This window comes from Hippopotamus amphibius, chromosome 10 (genome assembly GCF_030028045.1).
Source record: "Hippopotamus amphibius kiboko isolate mHipAmp2 chromosome 10, mHipAmp2.hap2, whole genome shotgun sequence".
NCBI lineage: Eukaryota > Metazoa > Chordata > Mammalia > Artiodactyla > Hippopotamidae > Hippopotamus > Hippopotamus amphibius.
Window position 1 is genome coordinate 51,592,184 of NC_080195.1, and position 18,514 is coordinate 51,610,697.

The 18,514-nt window shown below is 37.7% G+C and overlaps 1 protein-coding gene across 3 annotated transcripts in view; it reads right to left on the reverse strand.

The window, feature by feature from the left end:
* Positions 1–4,812: 4,812 nt before the first annotated feature.
* The window catches only part of GTF2E1 (general transcription factor IIE subunit 1), a 35,476-nt gene continuing 21,774 nt past the window's right edge, over positions 4,813–18,514 (reverse strand). For 2 of the 3 annotated variants that reach the window (XM_057697920.1, XM_057697922.1), the window contains exons 3-5: positions 16,433–16,634; positions 12,725–12,966; positions 4,813–6,555 (exon numbers count right to left, since the gene is read on the reverse strand). In XM_057697920.1, the coding sequence (XP_057553903.1) occupies positions 6,131–6,555; positions 12,725–12,966; positions 16,433–16,634 (869 nt within the window). In that variant the 3' untranslated portion in view covers positions 4,813–6,130. The remainder of the gene's footprint in view (positions 6,556–12,724; positions 12,967–16,432; positions 16,635–18,514) is intronic. The other variant, XR_009047804.1, reaches the window with a different exon arrangement.

The following is an 18,514-nucleotide window of genomic DNA, read 5'->3' on the forward strand; positions in this document are numbered from 1 at the left end:
AATTATCTTTAATAGCACATTTCCTCTAACCCAACATATCTATAGTACTATCTTTCTAACAAATAACATAAAAATTATTAATGATATTTTACATTCTTTAGTCCCATACTGAGTCTTCAAAATTTAGTGTGGGTTTCATATTTATAGCACATCTCAATTTGGATTAGATACAGCTCAAGTACTCAATAGACACAGGTGGCTAGTGGCTACCATATTGGATAGGGCAGCCCTAGACAAAGTATTCACTAAGTTCCCTTTTCCATGAACATTAAAGCTAACGGGTCCCCAGAACTAAAGCTTCTATACATCTCACTGGCTGCACCAAAGAAGCTATATTCTGCTACCCTCTACTGTTAGTCCTGGGGACACAGCCCTAGGTACCATGAACCACAAGTAAACATAATTAACTGATTAAGAAAAAATTTATTATTTATTTACCTATTTATTTAAGGCAGGAACAAAATGATATGCCTTGATGGAGAAAAGACTATGTTCTCCTAGTGTCAATTCAACTGTCCATTCACCATTCACCATTTGTTGAGAGCCTATCGTGTGCCAGAATTAATTGCAGATGCTAGTATCCTGCCCTCAGGGAGCTTGCCATCTTTTGGGAGAGAAGTTGATAGACATAAATAATTAAATAGAAAATAAACAAGTTCAGTGTGAACAGCAATTTTGCTATGAAGAAAATAAAACAGGAAAATATCATCATGAATGGAAGAAGAGATTACTTTAGATACAGCAAAGGCTTTTCTGAGAATGTGCCATTTAAGCCGAGAATGAAATAAAAGGGACGAGAATGGAGAAGAATGTTCTATGCAGAGATAACGGTTAGGGCAAAGACCTAAGGCAGGAAAAACCTTGGCATATTTCCAAAACAAAGAATGTCAATGTGGTCAGAGAGTAGTTAATAAGGAGAAGAATAGTAGATGTGGTCATAAAAGTAGCCAGGGACCAGATCTCTTAGGACCTATAGAAAAGGGCCAGGAGTTTAGAGTCTAGATGTTATTCTAAGAAAACGTCAACGAGGGGTTTTAAGTTTTAAGCGGAGGGCAGGCAGGTATTAATATGGCTTGGAGTAGGCTGGTAGTGGTAGAAGTACAAGAGGTCAGATTTAGAATACATTTTCAATTTATTAGCAAGTCCTATCAGCTCTACCTTCAAAATTTGATTATATAAATTAGATTATATTTCGAGTTTGACAGGACTTGCTGATGAATGGGACATGGAATGAAAAAAAGAAAGGATGGCCAACTACTAGATTTTTGGTGTGCGCATGCAGGTGACATGGTGGTAGCATTTACTGAGATGGGGAGCTGACACAGGAACAAATTCTGCTCCCCTCCTGTATTTCCAACCTTGATAAATGGAACAACCATTCAGTCAGAAGCCACCACTTCATCCAAGGTGGTGGTGTATCCAAAGAGTCACTAGATCCATTAATGCCACCTCCCCAAAGTTTCTTAAATCTGTCCCCTCCTTTCCATCCCCACTGACTTGGACAGGTCATCAGACCAATTACTAACTAAGACTATTGAAATCACCTTAATAATCTCCAGGTTTAAACTCCAACCCAGCATCAATGATACAAATTTTTCCCCTGCTTAAAATTCTCTTTTTGAAGAGCAATCTGGCAGTAGCTATCAGTTTAAAATGGACATGTCCTTTGATTTGCTATTTCTCTTTTCTGGTTCTATCCCATTGAAATACTCAGAGAATGAGGATATAAGGGTAATTCATTATAGCGCTTTAACAGTGAAAAACTGGACACTACCTAGACGCCATTCAAGAAGGGAATTGTTACCTAAACCATAATATAATTATATTACAAAATTCAATCCAGTCCTTATTTTTAAAAATGAAGCAGGTTTAAACATACTGATATAGAAAGATCTCCAAGATATTTCAAAACCAATGGCAATGTGTATATGATTGTATTTACCAATATATCTGTGGGTATGTGTGTGAGTATGTTGTTTCTAAAGCCCCAGAACAGGCCTGGGATGATACACATTGAACTATTAATAATGGTTACCTTGGGGTAAAGTGAGATAGGGATGCGCTGGGTGGGGAGTTGTCATTTTTTACTATATATTTCTTACTGGATGAATTTTTAAATAATTAATACATTTATATAACAACAACAACACACTGTATAACTATCCTGTATGCCTTAACATGATTCAAGGCACTTTAGCACCTGGCACCAGGCTTCACTTCCAGACTAATTTCTCAGAGTTATTTACATTAGGTAGGCGATAATGTACTTTCGTGTGATGGGAAATGTGGGTTGACTGTTGAAACTGGGTCATGTACTAGATCTGCTTTGCAACTGGAATAGGCAGCCTCTGGTACTCAGGAGGACAGGAAGCTCTTTCTGAAGAGAAGCTAAGGTACTTGTTCCTTCCCTTGAGGGTGCATCAGAATTAGTTTATTCCTTTAGCTCTTCAAAGGAAGAAGTAAAATTTCAAAACTCTTATCCCTTCTCAACCCATTTGGCTTTACAAGTTTTAAGAATACATGTACTTATCGTGTTCACAGTTTATTTTGCTTTTACAAATATGAAAATCCAATAGAAAAGATAGCAAATTTAGTGCCATAGTTCCAGTTCCTTTCTGAAAATCTTCCTCATTTCCCCAAGAGATTTTTAGACATTTAAAAAAAAAAAGTGATAGTAGCCCAGCTCTCCTAGAGATAACACATGTGAAATAGCTTTGGTGGAAACAAAATGCTGAACAAATAGAAGGTGGAATTATACCAACTTCTAAATTCTGAAGATTTTCAAATTTGTTTTTTGATTGTTATTTCCTAGTTACTTTTTTTAAACTCGGGAATAAAGAGAACTAGAAAGTACATATGTTAAGTCTTTCTATTGTGCTCCTGTCTGGGAATCTAGCCATAGAGCCAACCGGTAGAAAGAAAATGAACTGCTCTTCCCAATCTTGTTACCATTCAGCATCTAATTCTCTCAAAGTGATACCAAAAAGAGTTATGAAATATTCAATTATTTCCGCCTCAGTCACTGAGATTAGAAATGAAGTACATTGGCAAGACGGGAAGACAGAAACCTAATTAGCAATTGCTTACGCTCTGGTTTTCTATATTCTAAATCCTAAACCTGCCACCTACACTAGTCCCTCAATTAAAACATCCCTGAACGGGTTCGCATTGCTGTAGCACATCAGAACACTTTTTGTTGTTGTTTTGTTATTATTATTGGGCCTCATTTTAAAATGTATTAGCTACCACGTACCTCCATAAAATATCAGAGCAGAAAGGAATCATTGGTGATTCTAGCACAATCCTCTCATTATTGACAGCTGAGAAACTAGCCCAGAAAGACTACATCAGATAACTGCGTCACACTGCAAGTGTCTAGTTAACTAGAGCTGGGACTAGAACCTAGTCTCCTGACTTCCAGGCTATGCCAAATTGGATACTTCCTTTTAATCATTTAAAGTTAATGCTTCTTAAGGTGTTTTGGGGAAAAGTGGTATCTAAATAAGAAAAGGCTTCAACTACAAGGGCAGATAGAATGAAAGCAGTTTTCCAGCAGATACAAAGCTTAGGATCACTTGGGTCCAGAGCTGTTTATTCATCACCTTACTTTTGGCCAAATATATGAGTAATATTTTTTTTTAGTGCAGTGAGAGGAGAAAAAAGTGGTAAAGTGGGTGGGTGGGGAAAAAAAAGTGGATTGGAAATGATTCCTTGGTTAGGGAAACATCTTGATAGGCCACTTTAGATATGATAGGATCTTTCAAGGTCCTACTTGGAACAGGAATAAAATAAAGAACTAAGTTATTTTCTCTAACACATTTATAACTTTGGAAAGAAAAGGGTGATGATGAGAAGGAAGAAGGAAGCTGAAATTTTAGCAAGGAAGGCGGGACTCTCCTTGGGATGAAACACGTGAGAATGGCAAAGACCCTCTTTAAGAACAAGGATGTATATGATCCACTCCTATTCCTTGACTATTCAATGCTGAGACAAAACCCCCCTCTCATTGCCTGTCCCCTGCCCATTACTATAAAAACTTCAGTGAAGATCTGCGACACAGACTTCTGTCTATGATACTGTGAGAGTTGGTATAGGTGGTGCAGAGGAGAGGTGAAGAAGCCAGGAAAGCAGGGAGGCTTCCTGAAGTAAGGAGAAACCTGGCCAGGGTGATGGCTAGGATATCAAATGAAAATGTTTCAAGGAAGAGGTGGGTTGATAGTATCAAATATTAAAGAGCAGCCAAAGAGACTGAGAAATAAAGGGCTGTTAGGTTGGACAAATTAGGACTGGAGAACGCTGTTTCGCTGTAGTAATAGGGCATAACACAGACTGCAAGAGGCAGATGAAAGAAATATGCCATAAGTCTACATGAGTCTTTAAGAAGTTGGTAGATAATGGATAAGAAAAAGAGAACAGTAGCTTTAGGAAGCAGAACATGTAAGTGAGATTCAAGAAAAATTAGCAAGAAACATGTATTCACTGAAATGAAGAACTGACAGTTCACCTACAGCCACATTTTAAAACTTAACGTCTGACTACTATTTTATTTAAATGAGCTTCTTTCTAAACTATGAATGTTTAGAAAACAATGTTTAAAAGCTGAATAGTCCCATATGTACAAGGTACATACATAAAGTCATTCTTAAGGCAACTTATTGCCAGAAAGTTTATACCACATACAATCGATTATATCTATTATTTGAAACATGACCAATAAAAGAAAAAATTCTGAGACACTTTTTTTAAATGGGAAGAGTATTCATTTTAATTATGCTTCAAGATATTACAGAGCTAGAAATTAACAAATTTCAATCAGTATAAAATAGATTTATTGTCAATACTGTCATTTATACAACCCAGGTAAATGAAACATTACTTCATACAAGGCTCAGATGCTCTAAAATCTATCTTAACTTTACACAAGTACTATAAAATGATAAATACTTAAAAATGACAATGCAAGGGAAAATATTACAAAAAATACAATTGTTGTAGACCCTTGTATGAAAGTTCTTTAAAGTTCTGCCTTAGGGAATACTACCTTGCTACATATCAGAACCAAAAATAAACTATTTTCCTTGAGGAACATATGCTCAACAATACACTGGATGCACTCTAAAACACCATGCCTGACAAGGATCAAAAGAGACAAAGAAGGCCTTCAATAAGGTTGAGAGGAAAAAAAAGAGAGAGTAGTAATCAATTGCTATATGCTGATTTCTGCTGGAATGGCCTCTGTAAACAATTTATAGCGCTGTGGAAGAACTGAAAAAGAAGGGTACCAGTCTCAGCTTTATATATAGGATTTCCAAATCAGCACAAACTCAGACAATTTTAAAAGGTACTGTTCCTAATGCTCTCTACTCTTCAATCCTTTATATGGACTCCTTATCCTAAGTCCATGTTTTTTCTCTAATTTCTTTCTAAGGGCTTACTAAACACACTTTCTGTTTTCTATTATCTAACACACAAACCAAAAGGCATTAGGCAAAACAATAATATCTGTCAGCAAAGTCAGTTCTAAAGACACCAATTTTGGTTTAGACATTAATCATGAGATTATAACACATAGCCATTGTTTTTCCACACACACTCCCACCTCTCCTTACATATTGACTACAACCTCAACTGTGAGGGAATATGAAGCTTTAAGATTTTTTTTTTCCCTTCATCAATGATTGCCTGTTGCCAACTGCTTGGTCGGCAGCAATATCAGGAGCTGTTTGGAATGCCTGGTCAGAATAGATAAAAAGGATGTGATCAGTGAGTTACTGTAACCTATCATAGTGGGCTTCCACAGGCTGACCGGAAGAATTTACCTTATAGACTTCTCACACTCATTTCAGAAGGGAGGAAAATGTGTCTTAAAAAGGAAAGGAAAAAGATTAGATAAGGAAATACAAAAAAATATTAATACTGTAGTCATAGGAAAGGGAATGCTTATAGCCAACCTACCTTGTGGGGCAGTTCCTGGCATAAAAATCAAACCTTCTCTCCCATTATTCTTTGCACAAGATTAACAGCTGCTTTACCTCAAGAGGGGCAGAAAGCCGCTGAACACTTTTCTTCAAAGGTAGGGAATTTCTTTTGGAAATGAGCATTAGAGAAAGGAGGAAAAGGCAGGGAAAGCTCACTCAAAGAGGTCCTCAAACATGCGCTGTCCCATTGCTATGTACGCTTCCTTTTCCTCTGGTGTCATCTGAGCCACCAGCTCTGGCTTCTGGCTCACTTCGCTGTAGGAGAACGGACGGCCAGCCACCATGACAATGGGGTCATCTGCCACTTCCTCAAATTCATCCTCCTCCTCCTCCTCTTCCCCACGATGTGCAGCCACAGCAGCCGCACGGGGTGGAGAGTCATCGTCTGACTCGCTGGTCTCACTCTCAGAGTCACTGCCATTGGCGGCGGTCACAGGAGCAGCCGCGCCCACTGAGCCTGCAGTGGTAGAGGGGGTCTTCTTCTCATGAATGAGCAGTGCTCGCATGACCTCCTCATTATCATCTGGCCCCCCACGGCCTTCCTCGCGCTCCTGGAATGAGTCTATATCTATGCCACCTGGAGGGAAAAAACCAGAAAGTCAGTATCCTTAAATATAAAAGGCATTCCTTTATAACTAATAAAATATATGCTATTTTAATATATTATATTTAAATGTAGGATAATATTATAAAATAATACAGACTTCACTGGTTCCATTTTTTGAGCTACTGTCCATACGATATTCAAAATGTTTTTCACAAACTGGAACTTAAGTAGCATAATGGTTAAGTACAGTTGACCCTTGAACAATGTGGGTTTGAACTGTGCAGGTCCACCTATACATGGTTTTTTTTTTCCCAAGAGCAAATACTACAGTACTACACAATCCATAGTTGGTTGAATCCATGGATGTGGAGGAACCACGAATATAAGTTATACTCAGATTAACCCCTGCATTGTTCAAGGGATGTGAATCCTGGTTCTTCCACATGCAAGCTGTAATATTTTGGGCAAGTTATTTAGTCTCTAAACTTTGGTATCTTTTTCTGCAAGATGGGATGATAAAAGCATCTGTCTTCTAGGGCTCTGGATAAGAACATGAAATAATGTCTATGAAGGACTAAGTTTGCAGCTGGCATAACAGGACATCAAAATACGGCCCCTCATCTTGCTCAGAGTAAAAAGCTAAAGGCCTTACAATGATGTATAAAGTCCTATATCATCTGAACTCCTCCTGCCCACCTACTTATCCCTTCTCTTATTCCTTGCTCATTCTGCTCCTGTCACAGTGGCCTCCATGGTATTCCCCGTACACACACTCCTACCTCAGGGCCTTTGCACTGCCTGTTTCTTTTGCCTGGGATATTTTTCTTCTAGGTATCCACACTCCCCCTTGCATCTTTCATGTCCTTACTCATTTTTCACCTTCTTTCAATTCACCCCCCCCCCATATTCTCAATGCTCTATTTTCTTTTCCCATAGCATTTATTTTCTAACATAATAATTTATGTCTATTGTCTTTGTCACCTACTTTCCACAGATGTAGGTTCTCCACAACAGATATTTACCTTTTTTACTCAGTGATCGATCCCATGCACCTAGAATAGTGTCTATCGCTTGTTAGGTACTGAATAAATATTTGATGAATGAGTGAATAAATGGCAGTTTTATTTTCATGAAGCAAATCAAGTGTACTTTGAACTGTTTATCTAGGAATCTAGTACCAGAAATGAAACTCTCCCACTACACACCACCTATCATTTTGTGTACATGTTACAGATGAAGAATTTAAGAAAAACATTTGCATTCTGTATTCTGAAAATAATACAAAATATAATGCCATTTAAAATACAAAAAAGAGGGCTTCCTTGGTGGCGCAGTGGTTAAGAATCTGCCCACCAATGCAGGGACACAGGTTCGAACCCTGCTCCAGGAAGATCCCACATGCCGCAGAGCAACTAAGCTAGTGCACCACAACCCAGAGCCTGTGCTCTAGAGCCCATGAACCACAACTACTGAAGCCCATGTGCCTAGTGCCCATGCTCTAGAAGAGAAGCCACTGCAGTGAGAAGCCCACGCACCATGACAACAAGTAGCCCCTGCTCACCACAACTAGAGAAAGTCCACACACAGCAATGAACGCCCACAGCAGCCAAAAATAAAATAAATAAATTTATAAAATAAAATAAAACAAAATAAAATACATAAAAGAATTTAAAATGTTGATTGAAACCTGACTCCTTCATTCAAATCCTGGCTAACACTTATTAGCTGTATGATTTTGGCCAAATACCTCATCTTTTTCTGCCTCAATTTTCTCAAGTACAAAAAGGGGGGAAAATAGTAACTACCTCACTGGATTATTATGGGTATTAAGAGAATATTTGTGAAGGCCTGGCACTTAGATTAGTGTTACCTATTATTATTATCAAGAGAAGACCCAAAGGGCTTCCCTGGTAGCACAATGGTTAAGAATCCGCCTCCAATGCAGGGGACTCGAGTTCAAGCCCTGGTCTGGGAAGATCCCACATGCCATGGAGCAACTAAACCCATGTGCCACAACTACTGATCCCATGCTCCACAACTACTGAAGCCCGTGCACCTAGAGCCAGTGCTCCGCAACAAGAGAAGTCACCGCAATGAGAAGCCTGTGCATCGCAACGAAGAGTAGCCCCCACTCTCCGCAACTACAGAAAGCCCACGCGGCAACAAAGACCCAACACAGCCAATAAATAAAGATAAATACATTTATTTAAAAAAAGAGAGAGAGAGAGAGAGAGAAGACCCAGAAATGACCAATGCTGGCCATGGATGAAGTGAAAGCATCTTGTCACTAACATACTAGAATGAATTAGTTATAACCCTGGACATTTTGGAAAGTATAGAACTCCTGAGATAAGATATTGGGTATATAAGAGAGAGAAAGCGGAACAGGAACTGAGAAGTTAAAAGTTGAGGTCAGATAAAACAAGCTTTTGATAACATGGATGTAAAAATGAGGATTAAAATCAAACAACTACTTTAAAATAGTGCCAAAGGCTGAAACTCCTCCTTAGAGCCCTGATTGCCAATGCAGTATTTCAAGAGGGAGAAAAGAGAAGGAATGTATACAAGTCTCTAAGACTTACACACTTCTAAAATAATTTTCCAAATAGCTTAATATTACCAACATAGTCTTTTGAATAATGTTTATAGGAAATATAAAATTAGAGGAAAAGCTATTTAGTTTTGTAAACTAAATGAAGTCATATCTAAAAGATTTCTGACAAGGTTCTTGAGAGATTTAGGCAAAAAAGGGAACTGTTCTGTTACAGATTAAGACAGAAAACAAAAAATAAGGATAAATGAACAAATCCTTAGATGGAAAAGTAGAAACACTAGTTCTAGGAACAGTCTTATTTAATAGGGTTATAAATTACGAAGATGTACTGGGAAACTGTCAAGTTCACTGACGATGCTAAGCAGTTCTGGGAGCTAAAAGGCCAAACACAGAAAAAAAATAACATAAGAGCTGACAGTTGTATAAGTGGGCAGAAGAGTAGCAGATCTATTTCAATAATGGCAAGTGTAAGAAAATCTGCCTATAGAAAAATAATCTAAAATATACTGAAAAACCTGATCCAAGCTATCACATGAAGGACAGGAGAGGTTCTGAAAAAAATCTCTGCACCTTCTAAAGCTGCTAGTCTTAATATGCCTCCAGAAGCAAAGCAACAAAGTGTCATGTAAAAACTAGAAGGGTATTTGAAATAAACAAATAATGATAAATTCATGCATAAATAACATGTATTGTTCTGGTCACTAGGTCTCAAGTAAAGTATACTACAATTGGAGGTGGTCCAGAAAAAGACAACTGAAATAAGACAAAACCTGCAGGTGGAGATGGCTTGAGGGAAGAAAACGATTTGTAAGAAAAGTAGAATCAAAGGGAATTAGAACTTGAAGTATAGTAAGGAGGACATGATTGAAGTCTATAAAATTCTGAAAGATGTTAACGTGAACTCTGAGGAAAACTAAGTGTAGGACAAATAAGACTCACTTCACACATTCATTGGATGGAACCTATTCAACTATCACAAAACCTAATGAAGACAAATTTAGACATAATAGCACATCCTATTTTATACATATAAGGAAAAATTCACAAAAGGGAACTGGGTAGACTAAATGACTTATTTAAAGTTCTTATGATTCAAATTCTACCATTCTAGGAATTATAAACATTGAATGTTAAACTTATGAGCCTAATTGTACGAGGGCGAGTCAAAAATTAACTGCATTCTGGCTGTAGAATTTACAGCAGTTTTAATATAACTGGAGTGCGGATAATTTTTGACTCACCCTCATATATAATACTAGCTAACAATAGTTTTATTTCATTCGATTTTGTTCCTAAGTTCACAGAAGAAAAGGCTTGGTTGCTTCAAGAACAGGCAAGAAGCCAAGCTGGGGAAAATGAACCTATTAAATAGCTGACAGCCTAACTATCAATACTATGTAATCTAAAACACCTCGCATCAAAATAACTAAACATCATAGCCACAGTAATCAGTGGGAAGGAGGGAGAATAAAGCATGATTGCGGAGGAAAAGTTTTTTCTGATAGGAATTAAAACACCAAAGAGAATCACCCTAGAAGTATTATTACCTGCTTGTACTAGCACTACCCAACTCTACACTACTTTTACAATTCTTAGCATACACAGTAAAGAAATGCTAATTATGAAGGGAAAAGAGGTTAGAAAAAAAGTCAAAGCACAAGCGGTTTTTAGTTACTGATGATTCTTTAGCATTAAAGAACCAGACTGGAGTGATATATTAGCAACGCTACATGACCTAGGAATGCGGTGAGTAGATTCTAAAGCTGATAAAATCTAACCAGAGGCACAGACTCCTTGTTTCACCTGTTTCCCAGTTTCTGAGTAATATTTATCCAGTCTTAGCCTCCCATTTTCTACCTACTCCTAAACCATCATCACCCAAAGTCTCTGAATCCAGTAATTTGAGACTAAAATTTGAAAAGTAAACCTGTGCAGTTCTCAAACTTTGATTATTATGCAATTCTTAACCCTTCACGGCTTACAGAGAGTTATGAAATCTTCTAGTATAAAGTTCTGCCAATCTTCTTGGATGGTTAGAATCCTTGTCCTCTACTCATGTGGCAACTTTTTACGAGGGTGAGTCAAAACTGATCTGCACTCTGGTTGCAGAATTTATTTTAATTAACTTTTAGAAAAGACAAATACATCATTTCTCGACCTAATCTCTTTGCTTTTCAATACACTTTGTCCATCTGTCTACAAGCTTTTGTATTCCCTCATTAAAAAATGTTTTAGGCTGAGCTGTGACCTACAGATGCACTGCTGTCTTCACTTCATTAGAAGTGAATCTTCGCCCTTGTAGGGCTGCTTTCAGGGGACCAAACAGGTGAAAGTCCGATGGAGCAAGATCAGGACTATAGGGAAGATGCTTTAACACCGCAAAACAAAGTTTTTGCAGAGTGTCGACAGTGTGGGCAGAAGCGTGCAGACGTGCATTGTCACGCAAGATCACAATGCCCTTGGATAGCAGTCCTCTGCATTTAATCCAAAGTTTAGGCTTCAGCTCTTCAATAAGCAGGTCACTGTAATGAGCACTGTTGATTGTTGAACTTTTCCCTGATAATGTTCCAACACTGGCCCTTAAGAATCCCAGAAAACTATAAGCATCAATTTTCCAGCTGATGGTTGACTTTTAAACCTTTTCTTGGTCAGTGATTGAGGATGTTTCCATTTCATACTCTTGTCATTTACTCTCAGGCTCGTAGTGATGAATCCATGTCTCGTCACCAGTAATGATTCTCTTTAAGAAACTTTTGCCCTTCCTTAGAGTATCGGGCCAAATTTTGTTTGCAAATATCCAAATGCTTCTGTTTATGCTCTTCTGTGAGTTGTTTTGGTATTCATCTCACACAAACTTTTCAAAATCTAAGTCTGTCACGGATTGTTTCATTGTGAGGTGTTAAAGCATCCTCCCTATAGTCCTGATCTTGCTCCATCGGACTTTCACCTGCTCGGTCCCCTGAAAGCAGCCCTACAAGGACGAAGATTCACTTCTGATGAAGTGAAGACAGTGGTGCATATTCATGGCTCACAGCTCAGCCTAAAATATTTTTTAATGAGGGAATATGAAAGCTTGTTGACAGATGGACAAAATGTATTGAAAAGCAAGGAGATTATGTTGAGAAATGATGTATTTGTCTTTTCTAAAAGTTAATTAAAATAAATTCTACAGCCAGAGTGCAGATAATTTTTGACTCACCCTCATATATATTTCAAGTAGCACAACTCCTTGGTATTTATGAGAAGACAACATAAAAAGTTTGGACTAGTGTATAGTTATGACTCCCAATTCAATGAAATAAAAATGCATGTAAGTTAGGGCAACAGAAAATTAAAGAGGAGATGATTTGGGCCACTTTGAACACAAGAGTGCTTTTTCAAGAAATTAAGAAATGACAATTTCTCAAATCTAAAAATGGAGATTTAAAAGCCGTCTGTTATTTCAGCTAAGTTGAAGGGATAATACAAGTATACTCGTGAATCTGAATGCTTACTGCTCAATTTACTTCCTGCTGTAATGCAACTGTTTTATAAAACAGACACAGTGGGTTTCCAGTAAAACTAAGAATTGCCCAGGTGATTTCCTAAGTTCACTTTCTACGAACCCAAGACATATTTCATCTTACTGACTTTTTCTCCTCTTACCTTCCTTCATCTCTTCAGAACTATATGCTCCTTGGACAGTGCTCTCTCTTAACCAAATAGGCCTCTCTTTGGCAGATTTCCCCTCCAGTGAGGCTCGATGCAGATCTTCTTGGTCATCCATGTTAATGACAACATTCTGAGTGTATAAGTCCTCATAAGAGGGACCCTTGGTGGCCCATGCTTCCCGGTGGTGCCCACCTGCCAGGCCAGCAGCTCCAGCAGCAGTTGCTGCACGGTCTTTGCTATATAAAAAGATTAGAGGAGGAAAGAAAGAAGAAATCTTGAAGTTTAGGTGCTAGAAAAGAAGAGCAACTTGGGAAGAGGTTACTGAAATATTACATATAAATGCTATCTAGCTATCGTGCACACATGCTTTAATAATCCTGAGAATCCGCTCTTATATCTCAGGGTGAAAGTTACATTGGTCAGAAGAACACATCATATTTATATTTAAGTTCCTCAAACACTGAATCCTCTGGTGTATATATAAATGATTGAGGTTGTATTGATTAAGATGTTTCAAAAAATCTACTTAGAGAGAGGGGAGAATGATATAGTGACATAATCCACTTAAAGATACTAGTCTGGTAAAAATCTCTCCCAGTAACATCTTTGATGAGTATTTTGTTTAAAAACGAAACAAAACAAAAACACAAAATGAAATACATGTTATATTTTAAAAAGCACTCTCTCAGCTCAACCCAGAAAAATTCAAAGTAGTTCTGTGGGCTTTTCCCTTTCTTTTGTGTGCTGAGAAGCTAGAAAAGTATTCTACAACTCAGAATTAATGTTCTTCTGCAACTCACCAAATAAGGCAAATCTCTTTTCTATCAAGTTGTGTCTCTCCGTCTCTGCACCTATGCTGACTCTCCGTATCCAGCTCCAAACATTATTTCTACTCCACAGCAACCATGATCTATTTCTGAGTCTATTTTGTTTTGTTTTTTACCTCTACTACCTATGATCTTCTTAGTCTGTTCAGGCTGGATCATGCCTTATCTTTCTCTAGCCACTTAATGTTTCCTCATCTCTATGAGTTAAGTTTTCAGTCTTTATGGTGCTCTCTGTTCTGTTTATTTCACTTTCAATCTGCTCCACATTCTTTTGAATATACCTGATTTTCTGTGTACCTAAGCTCACACCTTGTCTTCCTTTGCCTGCTACTGATGCTTTTCTACATCAAGTTCTATGCGTGACTCTCCCTCTCTTTCTGTGTAGACAGCTCTGTTTTATTCCATAAAGTATCTTCATGTTTCATGAACTACCTGCTTACTTAGTACCTGCTCTGTATGTTTCTCTATACCTTTTGCTATGTTCCTTCCTGTGTCTGTGACTAATTCTCTTGGCCCCATGTTTCTCCTTTACTTCTCTGCCATTTTTTCTAAATCTTTTCCATGGATCCTGGACTGTCTCCCGTGTAGTGCCATCTCATTCTGAGCCTAAACAATACCTTTTCATTTGAATTTATGATCTGTATTGCTTCTTTCTCTTAGAGGCCATTCGCTATTTTTCCTTCTCTTTGATCCTACTTCCTGTCTGCTTACTCCATTGCTCACAGGGCCCACTCACATCTATTTGAGTTTTCTGTCTCAGGTTTAGTTGAGATTTCTCTGATGTATACTGCTGTCCATCTATCTGATTGGCCCATTACATCTCTCCCTGAGCACACTGTGTTTCTGACCAACCTCTGGAGGTAATCTTGGGTTCATCCCATCCCTCCTGTTCTGCCTCTGGATATCTACAGACCCACTGCCACTTTTTCTATCAAAAAAATGTACCCTCTCTAGCTGTACAAACCATGCTGATCTGGTCACTTAATCCATGCCTCCTAACTACTGCCTTTAGCTGTACGAGGGCTGCTTTGTAAATCATTCTTTCCTATGCCTTTTCATCAGTTACGTGCTTGCTCGCTCTGAGTCTAGGCCTATGAGGCATCTCTCTGTACCCAATCCATCTATTTGCCTTGCTATATTTTAAAGTCTTATATTACAGTTGCAAATAACTTGTTTCTATCTTTTTTCCTTTCTGCATTCATCTAACGTTCCTTTTTGCATTATTTACTATCTTTGTCTCAATTTAATCCATATCTGTCCCTAGTCTTTCCTTTTCTATGTTCTTCTAAAAGGCTTCACTATAATATGACGCTGCTTAGTCTGGTTTAAGTTGTCTTTCTGAATTTTGGTCTCCCTCAAGCATTCAGTTTTCTCTTCTCTCTTGGCCTGATCTGTGTTTTCATGTTTCTGTGCTTACTCTACATTCTGAGTCTTTCCTCTCTCACCCAGTTGTCTCCTTGACTACTCTTAATGTCTCTCATATCTTCAGATAACGTTCTTATCTTGTTGTGCTGAGTCTGTCCTATATGCCTGTCTATGCCCACATGTGTCTCCCTGAGCTAGCCAGATGCCTTTTCAGTCTCTCTCCACCCACTCAGTGTTTCTTGAGCTCTGACCTGGCCAACTACATTCTGTCCTTATCCATCTCTCCTTCACCCAGAATCTTAAATGATTCACTCACTCTTTCTGAAGCTATTGCTTCTCTACATCATCTTGAACACACAGTTTTCATCTATACTGTTTCTTTAGCATTAACTCTGAAGACTATCTTCTGAAGGTTAGCAAGTGTTTAGTACTTTGAGTAGAGAAGAATAAGAATAGAGAAAAAGAACAGGACAATTCAAATAAATGTTAGCATGAGACTACTTTTAAAAAGTCATTTGTTTTCAGTAGTCCATCACAGAAACCCAAGATTGGTTTTACCGGTTTGAGGCAGGAAAGTTTTTTTTTTTTTTTTGGGGGGGGGGGGGGTGCTGCACCGTGTAGCTTTTGAGATCTTAAGTCCCCGACAAGGGATCAAACCTGCACCCTCCACAGAGAAAGCAAGGAGTCCTAACCACTGGACCACCAGGGGATTCCCTGAGGCAGGAGAGATCTGACCACAAGTTAAACAAATTTTTTAATTTGGATGAATTTTTTTTAAAAGATTTTTTTAACCATGGAGAGTTGACTACACAGATTATATTTCTACCTTCACCACATAAACAGTCAAATTAAATCATCAGCAAATGTGACACTAAAGAAAATCTAGATGAGAGACACCAGAGTTCACTCCTGCATATTTAAATTTCTTCTATGGAGAGAATGTACACATCTCACTTCAAGATGACAAAAGTGACAATTTAGTTTTGAATCTTTTTATATTATTTAAGAAGTTTTAAAATTTTTAAAAGATATAACACTTAGTGGTGAGGGAGGAATATTATTTCAAAAAAGATAAATTTTTAAAGATCTTTTTTTTTTTTTTTTTTTTTTTTTTTTTAAATTTTTAAAGATCTTTAAGGTGAGTGTTAAATAAGAGATGATGGAAAAGGAGAAGTTACTGGCAAGGAATTCCATTTAAGAAGAATAGCAAGACTTTAAATATTACCAGTGGGTTGACTTGCTGAAAGGCTGGAACTGTCCATCAGCTCTTGGGTTAAACCTACTGACAGTCCTGCAGAGGAAGCCTCTGCTTCCTGTTCTAGGGATAAGCTAGAATTTAATTGGTTACAGATCACTTACCAAACAAAACTCAGCGCTTAGAATCCATGTACTATTACATTTTTTAGTCTCCTGGTAGATTACTCACCCAATGCTGCTCTCCAAAGTACAGGTAGTTAAAACAAGGGTGAGCTTAAAGTTTTCTTGGTAAGAGCACAGGGCCTACACTCACCTCTGTTTCAGGGCTGGTATTTCTGTAGGTTCTGGCTCAAGAATTTCATAGGCCAAGTTCACATCCTCTGTCTCTCGAAGCAAAGCATAAATGGGCTCAATTTGTTCGTTAAACCTTGCCAAAAGTGTGCGTGCATCTTTTTTGGGCATTGCTGATTCATCTTCTTCTACCTCTGTATGGCAAAAAGTACAGCGGAAAGTTCCTATAGAGAGAACAAAAGTATCAAGTCAGGGAAGAGAAATTCTCAAGACTAGCCTTTAGCAAACAGTTTATAACTCCACTCTTCCTCCAACATTTTATTATTAAAACTTTCAAAAATAAGGAACAGATTAAAGAATTTTACAGTGAACATCCATGTGCCCACCATTGAGATTCTACAATTAATATTTTTCTATATTTGAATTATCACATATCTATCCATCTACCCTTTTTGAAGCATTTCAAAGTAATTTCACCCCTAACTGCAGCATAGCAAACAGATTTTAATCACTACATTATTTCTAACATATTTATACTTATTTTAACTTAAAATCAAATTATTTACTGCTTACCCCTAAAACCTGTATCTTTTCCCAACAGTTTTCTTTCTGTACAGTACACATTTGAGTCTATGTTATGAGGAAAGCCAAATAAATACCTAAAATCAAAAGCCTCTGGTCATTCTGTACATTGTCACAAGGCTATTTCTTCAAACTTATTAACTATTTACAACTAAATAAATTTAACCAATCCATTTCTAAAATTAAAGTTCAAGAAGCCTTTATTGTTCTTATTTCTATAGTCTTCACATTCAACCTGCAATTAAATTGTAGTAATTCCTTAGAAACATCTCAGATTTTTCACTTCTACTATCATTTCACTAATCTGGGCCACCATTACTTAGCTTGAAATTTAGCTTTCTAAATCTGGTCTGTGAACCTTTAGGCTCTCCCTCTCCAATTCCAAGTTTCCTAGGCCACCATTTTCATCATCTCATTCCCCTGCTCTAAAGTCTATCTGATGGCTGAACTTCTAAAGTCCATGGCATCAAATCTAAATTTCTCATCCTAACATTCAAGATCCTGTATAACTTGATCCAAAAGCATCATAACCCAACAACAGTCCTTTACTTGTCAAGTAAATCAAACACCTGAGAGACAATATAATGGACATTAACATTTATTTTATTTGTATAAGTGCTTTCTTTCCAAAGTGCTCCATGTACACGTTTTGATTCCTATAACAATCCTGTAAAATGACATCAGAACAGAGGATCTGAGTGTTGTGATTTGTCCAAAGGCACAGAGCCAATAACAGAAAAGTAATAGCAGCAGCTATTGTGCTTACTAAGTACCAAGTATTGCCAATCACCTGAGGATGGTATTATTATTGCTGCCCATTTAGATCCATAAAATACAGAGGTTCTAAAGAGTTCAGTAACTTGCTCAAGATCTTATCACTACTAATTGAGAGGTGATGGCAGGATTCAAACACAATCTATTATGATGAAACTCACACTCTTAAACATTACTTAACACCGTTAGTCCCACTTGGATTTTCAGTTTGGTTCTTTTCTTTTCCCCCCCCCCCGTTTGGTTCTTATTCCCAATGCCAGGAATATGCAACCTTCCTTTGTAACCCAATTAACCCAAGAGATTAAAAAGAGATCATACAAGCACTTCATGTTTGGCACATGGTAAGTATGCAAACATTCAGTTTTAAAAAGCCCAATATGTGAGAGATACATAAGCCCACTCCCAAACCCTCTTCCCTTAGTAAGGAAGAAACAAACTAGACATCTCTGCTTCAACACAAACACTAGATTTCTACTGATATATTTCAGAGTAAGTTTCTTTACTGCCTCTCACACATAAACCAATCACATAAAATTGTTTGTTCATATACCCTGTCTAAACACTCTTAATCCATCTTCCTGCTATTTATATGCTACCTCATCTTTTACATCTATTCCAATAAGAGAGAAAAGCTCTACCCCTTTTAGCTAAGAAGTAGCCCAGCACTCATAGCTAGGCTGTGATGCTTTTCTGCCAAACGGAATCTCACAGATCACCAACATCAGATAAAAGGTCCTCTGAGACCATG